The following is a 24,492-nucleotide window of genomic DNA, read 5'->3' on the forward strand; positions in this document are numbered from 1 at the left end:
GGTAAAGGCCATTCCAGCAATATTAGCATGATTGTGAATAAAGCATACCTGACATGTGTTTTTTAAAGACCTAAGATTTTTGCATTTAGGTTTACATAAATTTGCACTTGTCTAACATACATTTAGTGGTTTATTTGTTTTATTTTTTCATTGCATGCATGTGTGTGTATGTTCACGCGCGTGCACATATGCCATCAAGCTTTTCACTTAGAAGGCTCCCAACAGGTTTTCTAGAAAGAAGCCTACAGTTAAGAATACCAGCCAGTCTGAAATTCTTAATTAAAATCCCAAAGAACTAGAACTCATCCTACAAAGTATTGTATAACTCAGAATATAAATTTCTATGCACGTTAGGATTTTATAAAACATTTCTTTGCTACATCTGTGAGGTGACTAGTGCAGGTATTGTCATTCCTAGTTTGCAGATAAGAAAACTGAGGTGCAGAGTTTTAAATGATTTGACCAGGATATAATTTACTAAATAAATGTCTGAACCCAGGGCTTTCAATTCAGAAATCTTGTGCATTTTTCATTATACCATGCTGTCTCTTAAAATTTTTATAGATGTTTACTGGGAATTTCCAAACAAGTTATTTCACGTGTTCTTTTTTTTTTTTTTTTTTTTTTTTTTTTTTTTTTTTTTTAATCAAGCTTTTTCATTTTTTTCCCCCTTTAGTAGGAGAAAAACACAGATTTTAAAAATTGTATGGTTCACTGGTACATAGTATAAATTACTTTTTGTTGTTGGTGTTGTTAAGATAATCACCTTAGAACATAACATTAAATTTCAGGTAGTGTCTAAAGTTAGGTCTGATTGTCCCATAGGTTTTTACTTTGGGATTTAAAGCGAACCTATGATTTATTGAAAGTTCAGTAATTATCCTCTCTGATCCTGCAGAAAGGTATACCTCCATTTCTTATGGAAGGACTTGAGGGCTTGAATATAACATCTATCCCAGAAGTAAACATAACTATATTGCAAGGAAAAGTTGGGAAGCTTCTTGAAAGCAGCACCATCTTGGCAGAGTCCCTACATGTTCCCTAATCCTCAGATAGATTTTCTGGTCCTTATCTCTATATCCTTTAAACAAAACCCTTACACCACCCTTTTTGCAATTTCTTTTGGGGCAGTGTTGCCTTGCTTAGTAATACAGGTGACCCTTAACTAACCTTTAGTTTGCAAGGTTAGATTTAACTCTTACTAGAACAAGAAGCTTTGTTGCTTTTTTAAAAATATCTGTGAATTTATGTATCAGTGTGATCCCAACTCCTTCACCCCAATTGTGATTCTGACCTCTCTTTCAGGTATGGCTTTGTTGAATTTGATGATCTCCGTGATGCAGATGATGCTGTTTATGAACTGAATGGCAAAGACCTCTGTGGTGAGCGAGTAATTGTTGAGCATGCCCGGGGTCCTCGTCGAGATGGCAGTTATGGTTCTGGACGCAGTAAGCATTACTATGCATTTGTATCAGTTTATCAGTTACTTATTCGACTTTGTTGCTAGAAGCTAAATTATTTAATGTTATTGTTAAATTGTTAATAATATTTTAAGTTTTTATGAATAATTTATAGCATTTTAAAAGTAAACCTAAATTTGGAAACAAGGATGTCTCTGCTAATGTTTCAGTTTGATTTTGATTGTTATTTAAATAAGTGGAGTGTTTTGTGTTAATATTTTGTAAATTTTTGAATAATGTGTTTTGTAATGTGATTGTTTAACATAGACTTAATAAAGACCTCAATGTTTTAATTAAAAGACTCCTTTGAGGCTAAGATGATTGCCTGTACCATTTGCTGACCCTGGGCTCTTTGACCATTGTGGCCCTTGGCTAATCCAAAAAAGGAAGTCATGTGACAATTGCAACCTATTTCCTATAAGACTTGGGTAGTGAGAATCCCATGAGTTAAACACAGAGGAGATTAAACTGAAGTAGTTGCCTGAAAATCTTTTTTCATACCATCTACTCACAAACCCCAAATCAGTATAAATAACATTAATAAACTAGTTTTAGTGATTTGAATGTCATTTCTAAATTTTTATAAAATTTGCGTGTAAATGTTAAACATATTAATGAATGCATCCATATATTTTCATTATTAAGTATATTAAAGTTAATTTTAATGTTTATCTCTGTGGTTGCTTTTTTTTTTTTGTTCTTTTTTAAATAAAAAAATATAGTTTGTAACTGGGTGGGAATAAGGGCTAAATCTATATGCTAATCTTTTATATGAGATGTCTACTAAGCTATTTTTTCCTATTCCACAACTGAAGTATTGGTATCTGCTTGAACCTCCCAAAGGTGGATATGGTTATAGAAGAAGTGGAAGAGATAAATATGGTCCTCCAACTCGTACAGAGTACAGATTGATTGTGGAAAATCTGTCCAGCCGCTGCAGTTGGCAAGATTTAAAGGTTTGAGAACCATGGATGCTTTGTGACAGGATGGGAAGGGTGGGGATGAGCAAGAATCAAGAGTTAGAAGAGAGGACGTCTGGTCCAGGTACTGCCCTACAGTAGGGAGTTAGTTGATTTTACCGAAGAAGCACATCATTAGGTATGGTTTGTCAACTCAGAGAATAGTTGGCCATCTAGTTTCAGTGGATGGAAGCCAAACAGTAATATTGAGCTTTTGCCTTAATATGGTAGGATTCAGTTTGGATGTTTGGGCCAATCTGTGTTATCCAGAGCTTTTGATTTTATCTTTGTAGGTAATCTCTTGATGTAGAAATTGATGTCATGGATGCAGATCAACAGCTTAACTGCAATTTAGAGTTTGAAAAAGTTGCCCAGTGCACTGAAAGGTTAAGTAGTTTACTGTTAGTCAACAACCAGATCATGTCAGGACCAGGACTTGAGTCAGTCTTTCTAATTCCACACACAATATTTTATCTGCTTTGCTTCCTCTAAGGACTTAGAATGTATTATTGATGTTGGAAAACAAGGTTGATTTGGGATGCCATTATCTATGGTAAGCTTGATTAGGTCCATAACCCACTAAGTTTATTGCTATTACTTCCAAGTCTTCGAGATTCCTTTAATGAAAAGATATGTAAAAATATAACTCTTACAGTCATAACATTAATACCGTCCTCACATCCATGTTCATCCTAAAAATGAGAACCCTTGTTGGGGAATGGAGAGGCACGCTTCCTTAACCCTCTTCCTTCAGTAGTCTCCAAGACATTTTTCAGAATAAAGCTACCATCTTAGTATATAATATTTATACTTCTTAGTGTATAGTATCTTTTAGCCATTAAATGTAATATTTAGGGACTCATGATCTTTGCAGTTCAATATTCATTTGGCAAAAGTTTTTATTTGTATTATATTCTTGAAATGTTTGACTGAATTGTAGAGCCCACAACCTTAATATCTAAAGCTCAGAATTGATCATATCTTACTCTTTGAAAGTAAGGGTACCTTTGAGTGATTAGTAGTAGCAAAGTATCTTGAATACCTGTTTATAACTGGATACAGTAAAAGACCTTCATTTGTTAGTGACAAGTCAGGTGTAGACGACATACTTCCAGACTCAATATACTTGGTTGAGAATGTAGCAAATGTAGAAGTGATTCTTGACAAATTGATTAAACACATTAAAGAAATCATTCCCTTATTCTTTGAATTGGAACTTAAATATGAGAAATAAGATATCCTTAATTTGTTCAACAAACATCAAGGTCAACAGAAGAGTTATGGACAGAGCATTGAACCATGGAGTCAGTAAGGTCTGGGTTGGGATCCTTCCCCAGGTACTTAGCAGCTGTATTACACTGGGCTTCACTAAATCTCTCTCTTGTTTTTTCATCTATATGATGGGGGATCTCACAGAGTTGCTGCCACCACTTTACCTTTTTTATAATTGTGCTTGTTGAGTCTGAAAATGAGACATCTCCTCTTAAAGAGCAGAAAGTAAGAGACAATGAAAGCTTGAGAGGAGCAAGAAATGCTGGGAGATAAATGAGGGAGAGAGCTTTTCCAGGAGCCTAATAGGGCTGGTAAGATCTTTCCATGATTTTGGAAGTGGGAAAGACTGAAAGTCAGAACCATGTTTCAGTGAGAAAACCCATGAACTAAGGTAATCAAGCCTACAACTTAGCACATTTTGCCAACCTCACATTAGAATGTTGTCTTTTGTTGGTTCTATAAATTTTATAAATTTGAATTTCTCTAATTTCTAGTAATAAAAAACATTTCTGAAGAGAAATTGTTACCCTTGCTTTAGTTCATTCAATGTATATTAAGACATTCAAGCAATCAACAACTATTAAGTACCTACTGTGTGCCAGGTACTGCTCCAAAGAATGCCCCCTCCCCCAAAAAAAATCATCTCAAGTAACTTACAGCCTGGGAAAGGTAGGAGGAAAGGGAAGAGAAACATGCAAGCATGTAAGTACATTCAAGGTGTGCAGCATAAACCGGAAATACTCAAAAGAGGAAGAATACTGGCATTAAGGAGGATTGGGAAAGCCTTCTTATAGAAGTGGGGTTTTAGCTGGGATTTGATGGACGTTAAAGAGGCCAGTAGAGATGAAGAGATTCTCTCCCTCCCTATCATTCCAGGCGTGGAAGATAATTAATGAACATATCTAGAGCTGGGAGATCAGAGAATCTTTTTTTGGGTACTGGTCAATGTCTGTAGATCCTAAAGTGTATAGAGGGGAATAAGTTATAAAAAGTAAATAGTAGGGCATAAGATATAAAAAGAATATAACAGAAGGAAGGGCCCAGGTTATAAGATTCTGAACGTCACATAGGATTTTGTATTTAGGGTTGATAGGGAACTACTGTATTTTGTTGAATGAAAAGTGATGTCACACCCACACTATTTTAGGAAGGTGAATTTCATAGTAGAAGGATGGACTAAGGTGAGGGGAGATCTTTAGAGAGAGGAAGACCCAACCAAAAAGCCATCGTATTAATGGAGCATGAGGTGAAGCGTATTCTCCCCAGAATGGTGGCACTGTCAAAGAAAAAAGAGCACAAGAAAGAGATCACCAGGGTAGAATCCACAGGACTTTATAAGAGATTCGATATTGTGGGAATGAGAATGAGCAATTAAGGATAACAATGTGAGGAAGAGGGAGGGCTTGGTGGGGAAGAGAATGAGTTCACTTGGGGCAGTGTTGAATTTAAGATGTCTGTAGTAAGTCCAACTTGAGTTCTCCAGTGGGTAGCTGGACATGCACGGGAATGAGCAGAGAGATTAGGACTGAAAATGAAGATCTGAGAATCATCAGTAGAAAGACAAGTGTGAATCTGAGGAAGAGAAGACATCACCAAGAGACTATTACAGAAGGAGAAGAGAAAGGACCCAGAACATAGCTGGGGTGGGGAGATTCCCGATTATCATATACAGGATATTGACCATACAAAGATGAAAAATAGTCCCTACTCTCAATGAGCTTACATTTTCCTGAGTGAAACTATATGTACTTAAGCAAATATTTTAGTAGTAGAAAATTTGAGGAAACAGGATATTTGGTCTTAACATTAGCCTAAGTTTTTAGATTTATTTCAAATAGTACTATGGTACCTTACAATTTTTAAAGCACTTTTTATAGATCTCAGTTGGACTAAACAATAACTATGGGAAGGCAAGACTAGACATTACAATTTCACTTTTATAAATGAGAATGCAAGGACAGTGAGAGGATAAGTAGTTAAAATTTCCAAATGAAAAGTGATAATAAAATTGCTGGTTAACTTCACTGTAAAGGGTTGGATTATGTTCCTCCCAACTTTAAAATTTCTTACAAACCCTATACTAAAATTTATTACTGTAAGATGTAGAAACCATTTGGTGCATTGGTCATATGGAATTTTACTCAAGGTACAATTTAAAATCTAAGTTTTTACTTCTAAGAGACAGACTCCCTTAGGGTAAAAAAAAAAAAAAAATCGGTTGCTGCTTCCTAATGTGATGATTGCTTTCTGCATTTTAGTGTGAGGTCCCCTAATCTGTCCATTCGGAACAATTTTTTCTTCCTTTTAGGATTATATGCGCCAAGCAGGAGAAGTAACATATGCAGATGCTCACAAAGGGCGCAAAAATGAAGGTGTAATTGAATTTGTGTCCTATTCTGACATGAAAAGAGCTCTTGAAAAGCTGGATGGAACGGAAGTCAATGGGAGAAAAATTAGACTTGTTGAAGACAGGCCTGGCTCTAGACGACGACGTTCCTATTCTAGAAGTCGGAGTCATTCGAGGTAATTCAATTTTTTTTTTTTTTTTTTTTTTTTTTTTTATATAACTAAAGGATTTCTAGGTAAAGGCCACAGACACAAAATACTCTTCCCTTTTTTTGCTATAGAGAAGCCTTAGCTCTCTTCTATTGAAAGAGAAAAGGCATTCATTAAGGGGGTTAATAACCTCCAACCAAAAGCTGTCATAATGAACTTTTGTTCACATAGTTTCAGGTGTAGATGCTTATTCAATTCTTAAAATTGTTAATCTTATGTTTTAATAACAGGTAAAGAAAAGCATGTGGTTGAGCAATTTTTCACTAGGTTCAAATTACTTTTACTGTTCCCATGTGAGCCTTTCCTAGTAGGCTAATTTATCTGTTATGTATTTGCCTTCTGTGTATCTCAAAAAATCATGTAATTTTGGCTCAGAAGAAACTAAGATTCTCTCATCTAACCTTCTCTGCTGTACCAAAAGAAAAAAAAAAAGTTATCCTTAGTTCGCTTAAAGTTCTCCAATGAGAAGGAACCAGGAGATTGTTTCTTGGGGAAGCTCATTTTACTGTTTGAGCTCCAGATGATAAACTCCACTATGAGTTTTTGTAATTTATACCTAATTTCCCTCTACTCACATCTCTCTCCCCTCTCCTCCCTCTCTCCTTCTTGCTGATCAGCAATTTAAATGTTAAATTTAAATGTTAAAGAGGCCACTTCCAATTGGCTGCCTCTGGGGCATTCAAATTCAGCATGTCCAAGCAGAAATCATTATCTTTCCCCAAAAACCCTACTCTTCTTTTTTTTTTTTTTTTTTTTCATTGTCCATATAGACAATTCATTTATTTATTTATTTTCCTTTTAGAATTCTACATTTTATTTATTTATTTATTTTTTTAAATTAATTTTTCCAAATTATCCCCTCCCTCCACTCCCTCCCCCCCCCTCCATGGCAGGTAATCCCATACATTTTACATGTGTTACAATATAACCTAGATACAATATATGTGTGTAAATACCATTTTCTTGTTGCACATTAATTATTAGCTTACGAAGGTATAAGTAACCTGGGTAGATAGACAGTAGTGCTAACAATTTACATTCGCCTCCCAGTGTTCCTTCTCTGGGTGTAGTTATTTCTGTCCATCATTGATCAACTGGAAGTGAGTTGGATCTTCTTTATGTTGAAGATTTCCACTTCCATCAGAATACATCCTCATACAGCATTGTTGTTGAAGTGTACAGTGATCTTCTGGTTCTGCTCATTTCACTCAGCAACAGTTGATGTAAGTCTCTCCAAGCCTCTCTGTATTCCTCCTGCTGGTCATTTCTTACAGAGCAATAATATTCCATAACCTTCATATACCACAATTTACCCAACCATTCTCCAATTGATGGACATCCATTCAACTTCCAGTTTCTAGCTACAACAAAAAGAGCTGCCACAAACATTTTGGCACATACAGGTCCCTTTCCCTTCTTTAGTATTTCTTTGGGATATAAGCCCAATAGTAGCACTGCTGGGTCAAAGGGTATGCACAGTTTGATAACTTTTTGGGCATAGTTCCAAATTGCTCTCCAGAATGGCTGGATTCTTTCACAACTCCACCAACAATGTATCAGTGTCCCAGTTTTCCCACATCCCCTCCAACATTCATCATTATTTGTTCCTGTCATCTTAGCCAATCTGACAGGTGTGTAGTGGTATCTCAGAGTTGTCTTAATTTGCATTTCTCTGATCAGTAGTGATTTGGAACACTCTTTCATATGAGTGGAAATAGTTTCAATTTCATCATCTGAGAACTGTCTGTTCATATCCCTTGACCATTTATCAATTGGAGAATGGTTTGAAAACCCTATTCTTCTTAAGAACTTTCCTTCCCAATCACCCAGGCTCACAACATCCTTCTCATCCTCAAGAACATTCCACATCTGAGAGGGAAGCTGGGGCTGGCGTCAGGAAGACCTGAGTGCAAGTCTGGCCTCAGACCTTTCCTAACCGGATGACCCTGGCAAGTCACTTGACCCTGTTTGCCTCAGCTTCCTCATCTGTAATATGGGGGTGATAATAGTACTCGCTTTCCCACTTTCCACGGTTGTACGGATCAAATGAGATAGTAATTATAAAGTGCTCAGTAAAGTACCTGGTACTTAGTAAGGACTGTATAAATATTAGCTATCACTATTCTTATCATACAGCTCTGTCATGCTTTTGTTTTTGTTCTTTGTTGCTATCCTTTTATTTTCTTTATGGTTTAGATTTTTAAATTTATTGGTGAATTTACTGTGAGTATATCTTCATCTTTCTCTTTAAATCGTTCCCCATTTTGTTCTCGTGGAAATTGTTTTTCTTTGTATTCTTAAAAATATCATTCATGAGAGGTTGCCATCCCCGCTAACATCCTCTGTGGAGTTCTAGGCCTCCATGGTCGTGGGAGGGAGTTGTGCGGAGAAGCTGCGGCTCTGGGTTCAAGGGAAGGCATCCGCTTTGGCCCGTGGGGCAAGCAGACTCTGGTCCTGACTATAAGACGGGCTCTAAAAACTGGACTTCTCTTTCTCAGGTCCCGCTCTCGAAGCAGACATTCTCGTAAGAGCCGGAGTCGCAGTGGCAGCAGCAAGAGCAGCCACTCAAAGAGTCGGTCCCGGTCCAGGTGGGTGTCATAGGAACTTGGCTCTGCCTGGTCTGTGGTGGGGACTTCTCCATCCACTCCCCACCCCTAGGTAGTGCCCATGCTGACCCTGCTCTGCCTGCCATGAGCCTTTGACAGGGGATGCCCACTGATGCAGCCTTCCCCAGGGGGTCCCTCGGAATCATTTATGTCCTCTGGGGTGGCACTGACGATCCCCTGCCCTAACGGATACTTGCCTCTCTCCAGGTCCGGCTCCCATTCCAGAAGCAAGAGCCGCAGCCGCAGCAAGAGCCGCAGCCGAGGCAAGAAGGACAAGAGCCGGAGCCCGAGCAAGGAGGGCAAGAGCCGCAGCCGCAGCCGCAGCCTAGACAAGACCCGGAGCAAAAGCAAGGACCAGGCCGAAGAGAAAGTCCAGAACAACGAGGAGGACAGCAAAGCTAAGAGCCGCAGCGCCAGCCAGGACAAGAGCAACAGCCGCAGCCGCAGCAAGGAGAGAGCTGAGAAGGAGGAGAGGAGGGGCAGCCGCAGCCATAGCCAGGAGACTAGCACGGGCAAGGCCAGGAGCCGCAGCCGCAGCAAGAGCAAGGGGCAGAGCCGCAGCCGCAGCCGCAGCAAGAGCAAGGACAAGAGGAAAGGAAGGAAGAGGAGCCGGGACGAGAGCCGCAGCCGCAGCCGCAGCCGCAGTCGCAGTCGCAGCCGCAGCCGCAGCCGCAGCAAGAGCTCCAAGAGCAAGAGGCACAGCAAGCGAGAGAGCAAGGCAAGCAGTAGCAAGAAGAAGAGCAAGGAGGACCCTGAGCGCTCCCGGTCCAGGTCCAGATCCCGCTCCCAGTCCAAGGGCAAGGAGCACCTAAAGCTTGAGGCTGGCCCCAAAGAAGGCAAAGGCGACGGGGAAGATGCACAGGCAAACCAGGAAGCTCAGTCCAGGTCCAGATCTAATTCCAAATCAAAACCAAACATTCAGTCAGAATCTCGTTCCAGATCAAAATCGGCCTCAAAAACCAGGTCCCGGTCCAAATCCAGATCTGCCTCCAGATCCCCCTCCAGGTCTCGATCTAGATCCCGCTCGAGGTCCTAAAATGGCTGCCAGCACAGGTGGAAGGAGCTCCACGAGAAGAGTCTTTTGTACATGTTGGGTAGCTGTAGCACAAGTGATTGAAGTAGAACCCATGTCAATGCTGTACATTTTTAACTCCCCCAATGGTGTGTCTGTAATTGTGAAATCTCAGTGCCCGCTCCCTCTCTGTGAGGCCTCCTGGGGCCAGGCTTTTCTGCTCGAATGAAAGATGCCCGTAATTACACAGCCCTCACTAGACCATCCCAAATGCCTCAGCCCACAAGCCTGGCCTTACAGACAGGGAGCTCGGTGCCAGTGGCTTGGAGGCTGGAATGATGATGACATAGGTAGGTATGATGACTTCAACCATTTCTGCCCCTGGATTGATGCCCTTTGATGTATGCCATTTAGTGAAAGTGCTAAGTCTTAAGTTTCATACTACTTTGGTTTCATATTTTTGGACTTTTAACAAAGTTGTGAATAGCACAGTCAAGAAACTGATTCCTTCAGTAATCCATAGGAAATCCACTGTAGAGTTCCATATTCTGGTATTGTGACTATACTCTTGTTTTATATTAAAAAAGAAAACAAAAAAGATTTTTTTTTTAATTTTATTTTTCCCCATCTTGCAAAGTACAGTGATCCCGGTTTCCATTAAATTTGAATAAAGACTATTTTTGCTTGACAAAATTAGATTGTGGTTAAATCGTATTGCATCTCCATAAGACTCTCTATCACTTGCTTTCTTGTTCAAAATACATCCAGTCTAGAAGACCTGGCCAACTTCAGATTCAGTAGTTTCTGTTCTTGGTTAAAATGACAAATTTTCAAGATTATTCCCATGTCATTTCAAATCCTTTCACATTTGTGTGGCACTTGCTAAATTCCAGTTCCTCTGCTAAATGTTAGATGTCAAAGAAAAATGGACACACAGTTCACCTCTTATTCAAAGAATTTATAACCTAGCCAAGGAGATGGCAGATACACAGATTTTACATACAGGATATGCTGTGATAAGTGCAATAATAAAAGTCAAGAAAAGATTCAAAAATAAAAAGCATTTCTGCAGTTGGGAATCAAAGTGATAATTCACAGAATTTCAAGTATTGGGCCTTGGGCTCCACTGCCTATATTCAGTGCGTTTTCGTATTCATCAATCTCTGTAGATTTTCAGTATGGAAAAATCTCCATTTGAAAAAGAAAAAACCAAGGTTCATAAAATGTGTTGGACTAAGTGATTTCTTAAGTTTATGTCAATTCTTAACATGATTTAAGCATGGATTTAAGGTTAACAACTCCAAGTCCTACAGCCAGTTTACGGTGGAATATGGATGAAACAATGCAAAAAGTGATCCCTAGGGGGGTGTAGAGGGACCTCTATGCCAGGATTCCCACTCCCTGGACTCAGTTGTATCTTGAGTTCTGTCAAATCCTTCGTTTGCATCCCCACTATCATTACTTCATACAAACCATTGTTCTCCCCCCTGGCTGATTGCATGTTTATCTTTATAAGGCTATTATACTAGCATACAAACTGATCACTGCTGCTCTCTTCCTCCTCCCCACTACATCCCCAAATCTATTCTGCACTCACATGCAAACACACATGCTCACACAACGTTAGGAAGGCCAGGATCTCTGTTTAGTGGTACTTTGGCTCTGAATCTCTTTCCACTAATGATAACACTGCTTCTCCCACACATTGAAAGTACATGAAGGGGAGTCATGTGGAATGAAGTTGGAAAAGAACTCCACTTCAACAAATTCCCCTCAATTCCCTCCTCCATTCTTCACAAATTTTTAGTGTCATTACCATCCTATTCCTGAGACCACCACAATAGAAATCTTCCCACGTTTCTTCATTCTCCATCACCCATATTCTGGCCTCATTTTTTTATTAGTATTCTTGACACTAATAATTAATCCAGCTATCTTCCCCATCCTCGAAGAAATTATGCACAATGGTAACCATAACACAAAGGTTAAGGATTTTTTAGATTGCAGGTTAAGATGTGTATACATATATGTGTGTTATTTTATTACATTACTTATTACTAGAAACTTTGTTGATCATTTCAATGGAGGTTTCTTAATTTGGAATTGAGTGTTCTATAGTTATGAAATGTTGCATTTACTTTCAGATAAATTATTAGTTTTTATTTTAATTTTATTACAAAAGACCTCACAAAGTAAAAATAGTATAAAAACAAAACATCAGTAATTGTAAAAGAAAAAAATAAGTTATTATACATCTCCGTCTACTTATCAACTACTCTGTTCAATATCCGTAGAATTTGGCTTCTAGTCACCCCTATCACCACTTTACTGAAACTTCCCTCTCCAAGGTTGCCCTCTATTTGTTCAACAAGGCCTCTTCATCTTAGACTTTGTCCCAGCTGCGTAGTTTTTCTTAGTTTCAGAGAAATGAGTCATTCCTTGACTTTCCTCTTAGTAATTAATGCTTTTAAAAATACATTAATCAGCAAAATCTGATGAAGAAAATAAGAGCATATGTAATCCCTTATACAGCACTGTCCATTTTTGCTAAGTAACAAAAAAAGGTAAGTTGACTGTTCCTTCCAAATCTTGATACTTCATTATTATTTTTGACTCTATTTCTGTTCAGGTTGCTTATCTTTTCTACCTCTCAGGGTGATATCTATCCCTCCAGCCATGGTTCTTGGCTCCATCTTTTCTCTACATCTCATTAATCTCATTCACTCCATCAGCTACAACTTCCCTCAACCTATGCAGATGCCCCCAGCCTTTCTGAACTCTGCATCTACCTGCAGAACATCCTTCTGGGTGCCCCATTTGCACTTCAACCACAGAATTCATTGGTCTAGGGAATTCCCCATGAGCACATCTGCAGACCAAGATCTGGAATGGCAGTAGAAACTTAGCCAAAATCACACACAGTATTAAGAAAGGTGTTGAACCTGGTTCTTCCTCATTCTAACTCTGGGGGGAGGGAGTGGGGAGGTGTCCAATTTAAGATCGATTTAGAGCTGGAAGGAACTTCGGAGATCTAGTCCAAACCCTTCATTTCATGAAAGAGGCCTTTGGGAACACCAAATCCTTGTTTTTTTCTATTGCCTTTAAACATCTCCAAGATGAAACTTGGTCCCTTGTGCCTGTGGCCCTTTGACTTCACTGCCTGGGATAGTCTCCCATGTTCTACTCTTTCAGTGAGGTTATCTTTAGGGTTTCCCTGTCCCTCATCTCATATTCAATCACTGGCAATTTCTCCCCTCCCTCATTTCCTCCTCTGCTCTATGGGCTTTCCCATTGCCACCTGCTAGGACTTTGGAAGTGGTTTTCCATAGGAGCTTCTCCTTCTGATCCTTTCTTTGAATTATTAGAATAATTTTCATGTGAATATTCATATTTATCATTGCTTCTTTGCTCAAAAATATTGGTTCTTTATTGTCCAAATCCCTTGCCTGGTCTTTTGGTGCCCTCCGTTTTCTGATCTCATTTTCGCAGCCTTAGAGTGGCCTGTAGGACATGCAGTGTTTAGGATAAACCTGAGAGTCCTGCTTCTCAAATTCTCTGCACCTGCTTGGCCAGGCTTTTCCCTCTGCCGGGAACGTTGTATTCCTGCCATGCCCGATCCAAATACCACCCACCTCCTCCGGGGTATCTTACAGTATTCCTCCATTTGACTTAGGGTTTTGTTTTTTTTTTTTTTTCAGGGCCTTTCACTGTTGTGATCATTATATATGCTGTTTTCTTGGCTCAGTTTACTTCTCTTTGCACCGTTCATGTAGAGCTTCAGGCTGTATTCATCCCTTTTGCCGTTTCTTACATCAGTGATATTCCACCGGGGCAGTGAGGGTCACTACAGAGGGCTGGGCAGCTCAAATCTGGCCTCAAGTCCTAGCTGTGCGACCCTGGGCAAGTCACTTAACATTGGCTGTATGCAGACCCGGCAAACCAGTCCAGTATCTTTGCCAAGAAAATCTCAAATAGGGTCACAGTGCCCGCACACCACTGAAAATGGCTGAACAGCAACAGCCGTCTTTGATTCCTTTCCCTGAGCCCACAACACCTAATTAGTTAGTGAGTCCTGATCCAGTTCTGCCTCCCTACGTGACCCCTTCCCTCTACTCATGGTGATCACTCTAGTTCAAGCCCCCATTAACTTTATTGTAACTGATCTCCCTCCCTAATAAGTCTCTCATTGCCCCTTAGCTGGACTTTCCCTCTGATCTCTTACATCCTCCTGATGGATGTACAGGTCTTGTCCCTACTCCCCACTCCAGCCTATAAGACTATAAACTGCTAGAAGCCAGGTTTTGGTCATTTCACTCACATCCAATTCTTTGTGACCCCATTCAGGGTTTGCTTGGCAAAGATATAGGAGTGTTTCCTTCTCCAGTTCTTTTTATAGATGGAGAAACTGAGGCAAAAAGGATAAAGTGATTTGCTCAGAGTCACACAGCTAGTAAGTGTCTGGGGTCAGATTTAAACTCAGGTCCTCCTGACTTCAGGCCCCCTCTTGATGCCCCCTCAAGCCAGGTACCGTCTCACTTTTCATCTTTATACTCCCAGTATTAGGAACACAGTAGGTGCTTAATAAAAATATTTGTGGAATTGAATGCCTGAAACATTTGCCATTGTGAAGTTTGGGGTTTTTGTTTTTTGTTGTTTTTTTTTAACCATTACTATATACTTAAAATTAATCTGGGGCAGGTTTCATCCCACAGCCATGTGGAACAGAATATGAACATTGTAGGGGCTGGGAACCAGGAAACCTGGTTTATATTCTGGTCAAGTAATTATCTGTGTTTGAATGGGTCATTTCCCTTCCCTGGATCTCCATTTCCCTATTTGTGACACAAGGTATTGGACTGATCTGCTCTAAAAATCTTGACTCTAAATCTATTTGGTTCATATGTGAAAGAGAGAGAGGGAAGGAGAGACAGGAAAAAGGAGGAAAGGAGAGGAGGGAGAAAGGGGCAAAGGAGGGAGAGGAGAGAGATCCTATTTGGTGGTGGGTAGGTGCTTTCCACCAAGTTATTTTCCTTCCTGTGTGAAAGGAGTTCATTTATTTGAGTGATGGTCATGGGGTTGCCTGATGCTCTCTGAATCACCAGGATTTCCTGGATGTGACAAAAGCAATATGTTAACTTTGTCTTTTAGAAGGCTGTAGCAAAGAGAATCAGATATTTGACAAGCAGCTGCCCCAGGAGCCAGGGAGGACCTTGGCTGAGTGCTCGCTGCTGGGCATCTGCACGGGATTGAGTGGAATAATCCAGGGAAAGCTTTGTGGAGGAGACTCTGGCACTGAAAAGTCTGCATCCTGCACTTAGTTGTAGGTTTTAGGTGTTCCATATCTGGAAGAGATTAGAGAGGAATAGATAAATGGATGAATGGATGAACAGATAAATGGACGGATAGATAGATTTATAGATAGATACATGGATACATAGATAATGATAAATAGATACATAGATACGTAGATGATAGAAACAGATGATAGATACATAAATAGATACATAGATATATAGATACATAGATAGATGATACATAGATAGACAGACACATACACCTTAGATGGTGAGTCAATGCCAGGACTGGAGTCAGGAAACCTCATCTTTCTGAGATCAAATCAGCCTCACACCCTTCCTAGCTGTGTGAACCTGGGCAAAATCACTTCACTCTGTTTGCCTCAGTTTCCTCATCTGTAAAATGAGCTGGAGAAGGAAGTGGCGGACCACTCCAGTGTCTGCCAAAAACAAAAATAAATGGGATCACAAAGAGGCACAACTGAAAGACTGAACAACAACATCTATCTTGGGAATACTTACTGTTTATATACCATCTCCTCCTGGAGGGCAGGTAATCTGTCATTGACTCCCCAGTGCCTGTCACACAGTAAGCACTTAAAAAGTGCTTATTGATTGACTGACTGGAGTCCTGTTTCCTCTCAAAGCTGGGCTTACTCTCCTAGCCTAGCCGCAGGAAGCCTTACATAGATAGAGGGGAAGCCCCTATGAGTCTGGAAAAGAGTAACTGGAAGAGAAGAGATGAATCATATGAATAAAAGCACTCCTGACTTCCCATCTGTACTCCCTTCCCCCCTACACACACACACACACACACACACACACACACACACACACACACACACACACACAGACACTCTTCTCATCTCACCCTCCAGCAAAGTGGCAAAAGTTTTCTACATGATTAGCAATTTGCACTGACTCAGAATCCGTAGAGATGGGGGTCAGAGTGCATTGCATTCCAGGACTATGCCCTTCTCTGTCTTGGGCACAAGCCACATTTGGTGTTTACAAAAGCACAAGGACATGAGCCAGGATAATCAGTGAGTCCAGAATGTCTGTGGTGGAAAGTTTTCTCCCTCATTTGCCTGGGAAGGAGCAGTATTGAACCTGCTGTGGTGGTATTTTTTTTCTTTTTTTCCCCCTTTATTAAAGCTTTTCTTTTTCTTTTCTTTCTTCTTTTTTTTTTCTTTTGCTGAGGCAATTGGGGTTAAGTGACTTGCTCAGAGTCACACAGCTAGGAAGTGTTAAGTGTCTGATGTTGGATTTGAACTCAGGTCCTCCTAACTTCAGGACTGGTGCTCTATCCACTGCACCACCTAGCTGCCCCAAAGCTTTTTATTTTTCAAAACATACACATGGACAATTATTCAACATTAGCCCTTACAAAACCTTGTATTCCAATTTTCTCCCCCTTCCCCCACTGTCTCACCTAGATGGCAAGTAGTTCAATATATGTTAAACATGGTACAAATGTACGTTAAATCCAATATATGCATACATATTTATGCAATGATCTTGTTGCACAAGAAAAATCAAATCAAACCAGAAAAAAAAAAATGAGAAGCAAAATAAAATGCAAGCAAACAAAGCAAAAAGAGTGGAAAAGCTATGTTGTGATCCCCCCTCAGTTCCCACAGTCCTCTCTCTAGGTGTAGATGGCTCTCTTTATCATAAAATCATTGGAACTGATCTGAATCGTCTCATTGTTGGAAAGTCACATCCATCAGAATTGATCATCATATAATCTTCTTGTTGCCATTTATAATGATCTCTTGTTCCTGCTCATTTCACTCAGCATCAGTTCATGCAAGTCTCTCCAGGCCTCTCTGAAATCATCCAGTTGGTCATTTCTTACAGAACAATAATATTCTATAACATTTATTGGTATTTTTTAAACTAGAATTTTGAGTCTTTCTCCCTTGCTGAGCCCTGACCAATTCAAACCCCCTGGCCTTGTTCTAAGCTGCCCTGCCAACTTTTTACTCAACTGCTCAGCTTTTACTGAGACTTTTGGCATATTAATGGCTTCTCCCAGTCAGAACAGAGAATTGTCCGGTACTCTGGACAGAGAGCTCCAAGACTGACTGCTGAGCTGAGCAAGTCCACTAGATGGCGCAGCTAGGCCAGGTAGAGTTGTGGAAATCCTTTTAAATCTCTCCAAATCCCAGGTGTGGGTGGACCTGAGTGAGCGCTCCACTGGCCATCCCAGAGGCTGCATGCCCTCCCTCCAAGCTCCGAGCCCTTCCCCAAGTCTGAGAATGATGCAACAGGGATGCAACATAGGGATGCCAGAGCCCAACTGATCCAACCCCCTCCTATTTATAAAGAGAAGACTGAAGGTCCATAGAGGGGAAATTACTTAATTCATGATCCCACAGGAATATGGTGGTGGAACTGGAACTCAAATCCAAGTCTCCTTAATTTCCAACTCTATGCTGTTTCCTTTCCTGCCTCTTCTTGAACTTTATAGACTCTGGCATCCAATTGAACTATTTATTAAGCATCCACCATGTTGCAGGCACAGTACTAAGTACTAAGGAGACAGGAACAAATATTAACACATGTCTTAAGAAATTCACATTGGGGGCAGCTAGGTAGTGCAGTGGATAGAGCAACAGCCTTGAATTCAGGAGGACCTGAGTTCAAATCTGTCCTCAGACACTTAACACTTCCTAGCTGTGTGACCCTGGGCAAGTCACTTAACCCCGGATTCAGAAAAAAAAAAAAGAAATTCACACTCTATTATTGTTCTTACAGAAACGACCAGCAGGATAATTTCAGAGAGCCAAAGAGACTTACATGAACTGATGCTAAATGAAGTGAGCAGAACCAGGAGATCATTATATGAGACAACAACAAGACTATATGATGATCACTTCTGATGGACCTGGCTCTCTTCAACAATGAGATGATTCAGGCCAATTCCACTAATCTTGTGATGAAGAGAGCCATCTACACCCAGAGAGAGGACTGTGGGAACTGAGTGTGGATCACAACATAACATGCTCACTCTTTTTGTTGTTGTTTGGTTGTATTTTTTTATTTTCTTCTTCATTTTTTCCTTTTTGATCTGATTTTTCTTGTGATAATTATATAAATATGTCTGCATATATTGGATCTAACATATTTTACCATGTTTAACATACATTAGATTACTTGCCATCTAGGGGAGGGGGTGGAGGGAAGACGGGGAAAAATTGGAACATAAGGTTTTACAAGGGTTAATGTTGAAAAATTATCCATGTGTATGTTTTGAAAATTAAAAAGCTTTAATTTTTTTTAAAGTTCACATTCTAATGGGAATAACTGTTCAAAGACGTGAATAAAAATATATACCAAATAAATAGAGTGATTTCAAGATGATGAGGAGAGAGCAAACAATTAGGAGAATAGGGAAAAGCCTTAGTATATAGGAAATAACTCTTTAGATGAGTCTTGGTGGGAGGGTCAGGGTAGGGAGGGGAGTGCCTGTGCAAAGATTCGGAGGTGAGGGATGTAATGGGCAAGATAAACTAATTCAGTTTTACTGAAATACAGAATGCCTGGCTTGGGAGTGATGTCTGGAAAAGATAGTTTGAAGCCAAACAGTAAAGGACTTCAAAGCCCCAACAGAAATATTTCCATCTTATTCTAGAGGCAAAAGGGAGCCACTGAAGTGTCTTAAAGAGGGGAGGGTGTTCTGTGTTACCCACAAGCACTGACTGAATAATCTGCTCAATTTAATTGAATTTTACCTGGCCAGCCAGAAGCCTCCCTTTGTGCAGTGGGGAGATCTCAACTTATGTAACTGGGTTCAGAGCCATAACAGAGTAGGTAGGTGGAAAATGGACAGAGTGCTGGGCCTGCAAGAAGACCTGAGTTCAAATTTGCCTCAAACAATTACTAGCTGTGTGAGCCTGAGCAAGTCACTTCATCCTGTCTACCTCATTTCCTTATCTTTAAAATGAGCTGGAGAAGGAAATGGCAAACCATTTTAGGATCTTTATCAAGAAAAGCCCAAATGGGATCGTGGAGAGTGGAAGGAGATTGAAATGACTGGGCAAAAACAGAGACATAACTAAGAAAATTCTGTTCTGGACAAGTGGCCTGAGGCTCACCCTCAGAAAGAAAGGGGGAAGAGGTGGTAGAACACTCAGGACCCCAAGCACAGAACCACTATCTTGGCCAACATAAGCAAGAGTTCTCTCTTGGTTGGCCAGCTGGTCATCTGATAACCTCTTTTTAAAAAACTACTTCTTCTAACTGTTGGTCAGTAATAACAAAGTTTCAGAGACAATCTAAGCCACAGAATTCAATAATGGGGTGCGACTCCACCTCTAAGCCAGAGAAGTCAATACTCCTGGATTCTACCTCTCTAAGCCATAAAATTAGTATATGGGTGACATGAAGCATCTGTTCTTTCATTTTCCTACAAATTTATCTTCCTGCTCCTGGTTCTTTGCTAAATTCTTTTGAAACTTAGCCCACATTAATTGGCATTACAATTATAATAAACTTTGCCCCTTGACTTGGAAAATAAAAAATAAAAATGGCTTCTTCCTGGGGGCAGCAAGATGGTGAAGTGAACAGAGCACCAACCTTGGAACCAGGAGGACCTGAGTGCAAATCTTGACCTCAGACCTTTGACACCAGCTGTGTGATTCTGGACAAGTCCCTTAACTTCTGAGTCCTGAGTCCTAAATTCAAGAGTTTCTGAGTCACTGAAGGACTATAAGGGCCTAGATCTCAAGTATGATTCCAATCAGACAACTTTTCCTAGTTATAACCCAATAAGGATATTCTGACTAATGAACATTCTGTTACCTTGTGATATTGTGCCAGACCACATCTGGCTTTCTATTTAATCTTCCTAGTAGGTGCCCTTCTGGGCTTCTGGCTCCTTCCCACTGAAATCCTTGAGGTGCCTAGATTAATCCTCATTCTTCCATTCTTGAAGGATAAAAGAATCTATGGATGTAATTGGTTTTTCTTCTGCAGATCCATTTTAAGGCAAAAATCAGATAGGTCTCTAAGGTCCCTCCCAGTTCTGACCTCCCAGGTTCTAAGGGCCCTCCCAGCTCTGACCTCCTGGGTTCTATGGCTCTCTTCCATTTTTGACCTTCTATAATCAGCTCCCCTTTCTGGTCCTCAATGTCTGCATTTGTTTTTTTGTTTGTTTGTTTGTTTTTTTCATTTCTTATTTTTTTATTTGGAATTTTTTTCACAGTATATATGCATGAGTAATTTTTTAAAATAATATTATCCCTTGTATTCATTTTCCCAAATTATCCCCCCTACCTCCACTCCCTCCCCCTGGTGACAGGCAATCCCATACATTTTACATGTGTTACAATATAACCTAGATACAATATATGTGTGTAAATACCATTTTCTTGTTGCACATTAAGTATTGGATTCCGAAGGTATAAGTAACCTGGGTAGATAGACAGTAGTGCTAACAATTTACATTCACTTCCCAGTGTTCCTTCTCTGGGTGTAGTTATTTCTGTCCATCATTGATCAACTGGAAGTGAGTTGGATCTTCTCTATGTTGAAGATTTCCACTTCCATCAGAATACATCTTCATACAGCATTGAAGTGTACAGCGATCTTCTGGTTCTGCTCATTTCACTCAGCATCAGTTGATTTAAGTCTCTCCAGGCCTCTCTGTATTCCTCCTGTTGGTCATTTCTTACAGAGCAATAATATTCCATAACCTTCATATACCATAATTTACCCAACCATTCTCCAACTGATGGACATCCATTCAACTTCCAATTTCTAGCTACAACAAAAAGAGCTGCCACAAACATTTTGGCACATACAGGTCCCTTTCCACTCTTTAGTATTTCTTTGGGATATAAGCCCAGTAGTAGTACGGCTGGGTCAAAGGGTATGCACAGTTTGATAACTTTTTGGGCATAATTCCAAATTGCTCTCCAGAATGGCTGGATTCTTTCACAACTCCACCAGCAATGCATCAGTGTCCCAGTTTTCCCACATCCCCTCCAACATTCATCATCATTTGTTCCTGTCATCTTAGCCAATCTGACAGGTGTGTAGTGGTATCTCAGAGTTGTCTTAATTTGCATTTCTTTAATCAGTAGTGATTTGGAACACTCTTTCATGTGAGTGGAAATAGTTTCAATTTCATCATCTGAGAATTGTCTGTTCATATCCCTTGACCATTTATCAATTGGAGAATGGTTCAATTTCTTATAAATTAGGGTCAGTTCTCTATATATTTTGGAAATGAGACCTTTGTCAGAACCTTTAACTTTAAAAATATTTTCCCAATTTGTTACTTCCTTTCTAATCTTGTTTGCATTAGTATTGTTTGTACAGAAACTTTTTAGTTTGATGTAATCAAAATCTTCTATTTTGTGATCAATAATGATCTCTAGTTCTCCTCTGGTCATAAATTCCTTCCTCCTCCACATGTCTGAGAGGTAGACTATTCTCTGTTCCTCTAGTCTATTTGTGATCTCATTCTTTATGCCTAAATCATGGATCCATTTTGATCTTATCTTGGTATATGGTGTTAAGTGTGGATCCATATCTAATTTCTGCCATACTAATTTCCAGTTTTCCCAACAGTTTTTTCCAAGTAATGAATTTTTATCCCTAATGTTGGAATCTTTGGGTTTGTCAAAGATTAGATTGCTATAGATATACCCTTTTTTGTCCTTTGTATCTAATCTGTTCCACTGATCTACCGGTCTATTTCTTAGCCAGTACCAAATGGTTCTGGTGACTGCTGCTATATAATATAGCTTTAGATCAGGTACACTTAGACCACCTTCCTCTGCTTTTTTTTTCATTAGTTCCCTTGCAATTCTCGACCTTTTATTCTTCCATATGAATTTTGTTGTTATTTTTTCTAGGTCATTAAAATAGTTTCTTGGGAGTCTGATTGGTATAGCACTAAATAAATAGATTAGTTTGGGGAGTATTGTCATCTTTATTATATTCGCTCGGCCTATCCAAGAGCACTGAACGTCTTTCCAATTATTTAAATCTGACTTTATTTTTGTGGCAAGTGTTTTGTAATTTTTCTCATCTAATTCCTGACTATTCTTTGGTAGATGGATTCCCAAATACTTTATACTCTCCACATTTGTTTGGAATGGAATTTCTCTTTGTATCTCTTGCTGTTGCATTTTGTTGGTGATATATAAGAATGCTGAGGATTTATGTGGATTTATTTTGTATCCTGCCACTTTGCTGAAATTTTGAATTATTTCTAGTAGCTTTTTAGCAGAGTCTTTGGGGTTCTCTAAGTATACCATCATGTCATCTGCAAAGAGTGAATGTCTGCATTTGTAAAAGAGATTCAATCAGATGATCACTACTAAGGCTCCTTGCAGTGCTAACGTCTTTAGGTTCCACACCTGAAATCGCATGGCCTCTGAACGCAAGGTTTTCTATGGGGTCTGGGCACCATTTATAGCGTAAGGAGGAGTTGGCAGCCGTGGCTGCGGGCCTGGGGGCAGTAAGTGAGGACAAGATGGGAGACGTCTCAGCGCCCCGTCCTGGATGGGGACTCGGTGGGAAGCTGCCCCGGCGGGCCCGCTGCTCACTCCTCCCTCCCAGATGAGAGATGCTGACAAGTCTCGGGCTCCTCTTCATCCTGCTTGCGCAGTGTCCCCCACTACTGTCCCCGGCGCCTTCAGGATGCTCCAACCCCCAGCCCGTGCATGCTCCGTCCTGCACAGGCTCAGGCTGGCGGTTTCGGGATTCTCTGGGTGCAGAGACAAAGCGTGCTCACAAAGGACAGCACGTGAAAAAAAACCCGCTCTCCCACCGGGCAAGTGGGGGCTTCGGAGCTGGAAATGCACCTTCCGGGTCCTTTAGTCCAGTCCTCTTGTCTGATAGTTGAAGAAACGGAAGAAACTTCTCTCCCGCCCGGGAGAAGTGAAGAGACTCACGAGTCTCACGGTAGGAGCAGAAGAGCCCCAGAGTGACCCGGCCCGGGCTGCCCCAGCCTCTCTTTCCCTGGCGCCGCAAGCAGCAGACGCACGGGGCCCGGCCCCGCGGGGCCTTTTCAGCTAGCTCAGACCCCCGCAGCTTGCGGCGCGCTCCGCTGCCGCCGGAGCCCCGTCTCCGCTTCCCAGACGCTGCCTTCCCCGCTTAAAACCGACGGGCAGAAGTCCCAAAGGCTCCCGGGCATTGGGAAGATCGCCGAACTCTCCGGACCCCTCCCCCCTTGCTTAAACGGTCCCGGGCCAGGCGAGGTCCGGACCAGGGGCGCTGGGTGTAGATGGCAGACTTCACCACTAGGGGGCACCGAGCACCCGGCCTCCCAAGAGCGGGCGAGAGCCAGCCTCTGAGTACGCCTCTGCCTCCTCCCACAACAAACCCCGGGAGATCGTTCCCTCGCGTCTCGTGCCTTTGCTCTATATATAGATCTTTGGCCAGAGCTGCCGGTCTCTCTTTTTCTCCCTCCCTCTCCCTCTCTCGGTCTCCGTCTCTCTCATTTCCCCTCCCCTTTTTCTCTCCCTCTGTCTCTGTGTATGTGTGTCTCCGTGTGTCTGTGTCTATTTCCCTGTCTTTCTCTATGTTTTTGTTTCTTTGTCCCTCTCGGTGTCTCTGTCTCTTTCTCTGTGTCTCTCTGTGTGTCTGCTTGTCTCGGTCTCCTCTTTGTCTCTGTCTCTATCTCTCTCTGTCTCTCCCTCTCCCTCTGTTTGTCTCTCTGTCATTTTGTCTTTGTCTCTCTGTATGTATCTCTCTTTCTCTGTCTGTTTCTTTATCTCTGTCTGTGTCCCTGTCTCTGTATTTCTCTGAATCTATCTTTGTCTCTTTCATTCTCTCTCTGTCTCTGTCTCTTTATCATTCATTTGTTTGACAAACACTTCTGCAGAGCCTGGCAATATTCTGGGGGAGAATATGAACTTGGCTGAGACTCAGTCCCTTTTTCCCTTACAGTTCATTATGTTTCTTTTCCTTCTAGTTTAGTCTTGTGTGCCCGAGGAAAGCATGTCATGGGGGGCACAGAACTGGCTTTGGAAGCAGAAAAGCCCGAGCCCGTGTCCAGCCTCTGATACATACTGACTGTGTGACCCTAAACGAGGCTCTTGCCCTCGAAGGGCCTCAAACAACTCTCTGCCATCAGGAGCTGAAAAGAAGCAGCAGGTCTGCATCCCTGAAAGGAGTTTCCTCATCTGAGAGTGCCCCCGTACTGAGAAAATCCCATGATAACACCAGGGGCAGGACACATTGACATTTAGCCTCAAAACAGAATAAGGACCAGAAGAGGGAGAGATTCTTCCTAGATTCGTCAACCCTGGAGGCCAAAACAGAGGGAAAGAAAGAAAGAAAGAAAGAAAGAAAGAAAGAAAGAAAGAAAGAAAG

General features: G+C 41.0%; 1 protein-coding gene across 5 annotated transcripts in view; it reads left to right on the top strand.

Annotated features, from left to right (window-relative positions):
* The window catches only part of SRSF4 (serine and arginine rich splicing factor 4), a 30,164-nt gene extending 19,606 nt beyond the window's left edge, over window positions 1-10,558 (top strand). For 4 of the 5 annotated variants that reach the window (XM_074305549.1, XM_074305546.1, XM_074305547.1 and 1 more), the window contains 5 exons: window positions 1,306-1,448; window positions 2,276-2,416; window positions 6,000-6,214; window positions 8,746-8,835; window positions 9,061-10,558. In XM_074305549.1, coding sequence (XP_074161650.1) covers window positions 1,404-1,448; window positions 2,276-2,416; window positions 6,000-6,214; window positions 8,746-8,835; window positions 9,061-9,889 — 1,320 coding nt within the window. In that variant the 5' untranslated portion in view covers window positions 1,306-1,403 and the 3' untranslated portion in view covers window positions 9,890-10,558. The remainder of the gene's footprint in view (window positions 1-1,305; window positions 1,449-2,275; window positions 2,417-5,999; window positions 6,215-8,745; window positions 8,836-9,060) is intronic. The other variant, XM_074305545.1, reaches the window with a different exon arrangement.
* The last annotated feature ends 13,934 nt before the right edge of the window (window positions 10,559-24,492 follow it).

This window comes from Sminthopsis crassicaudata, chromosome 3, assembly GCF_048593235.1.
Source record: "Sminthopsis crassicaudata isolate SCR6 chromosome 3, ASM4859323v1, whole genome shotgun sequence".
Classification (NCBI taxonomy): domain Eukaryota; kingdom Metazoa; phylum Chordata; class Mammalia; order Dasyuromorphia; family Dasyuridae; genus Sminthopsis; species Sminthopsis crassicaudata.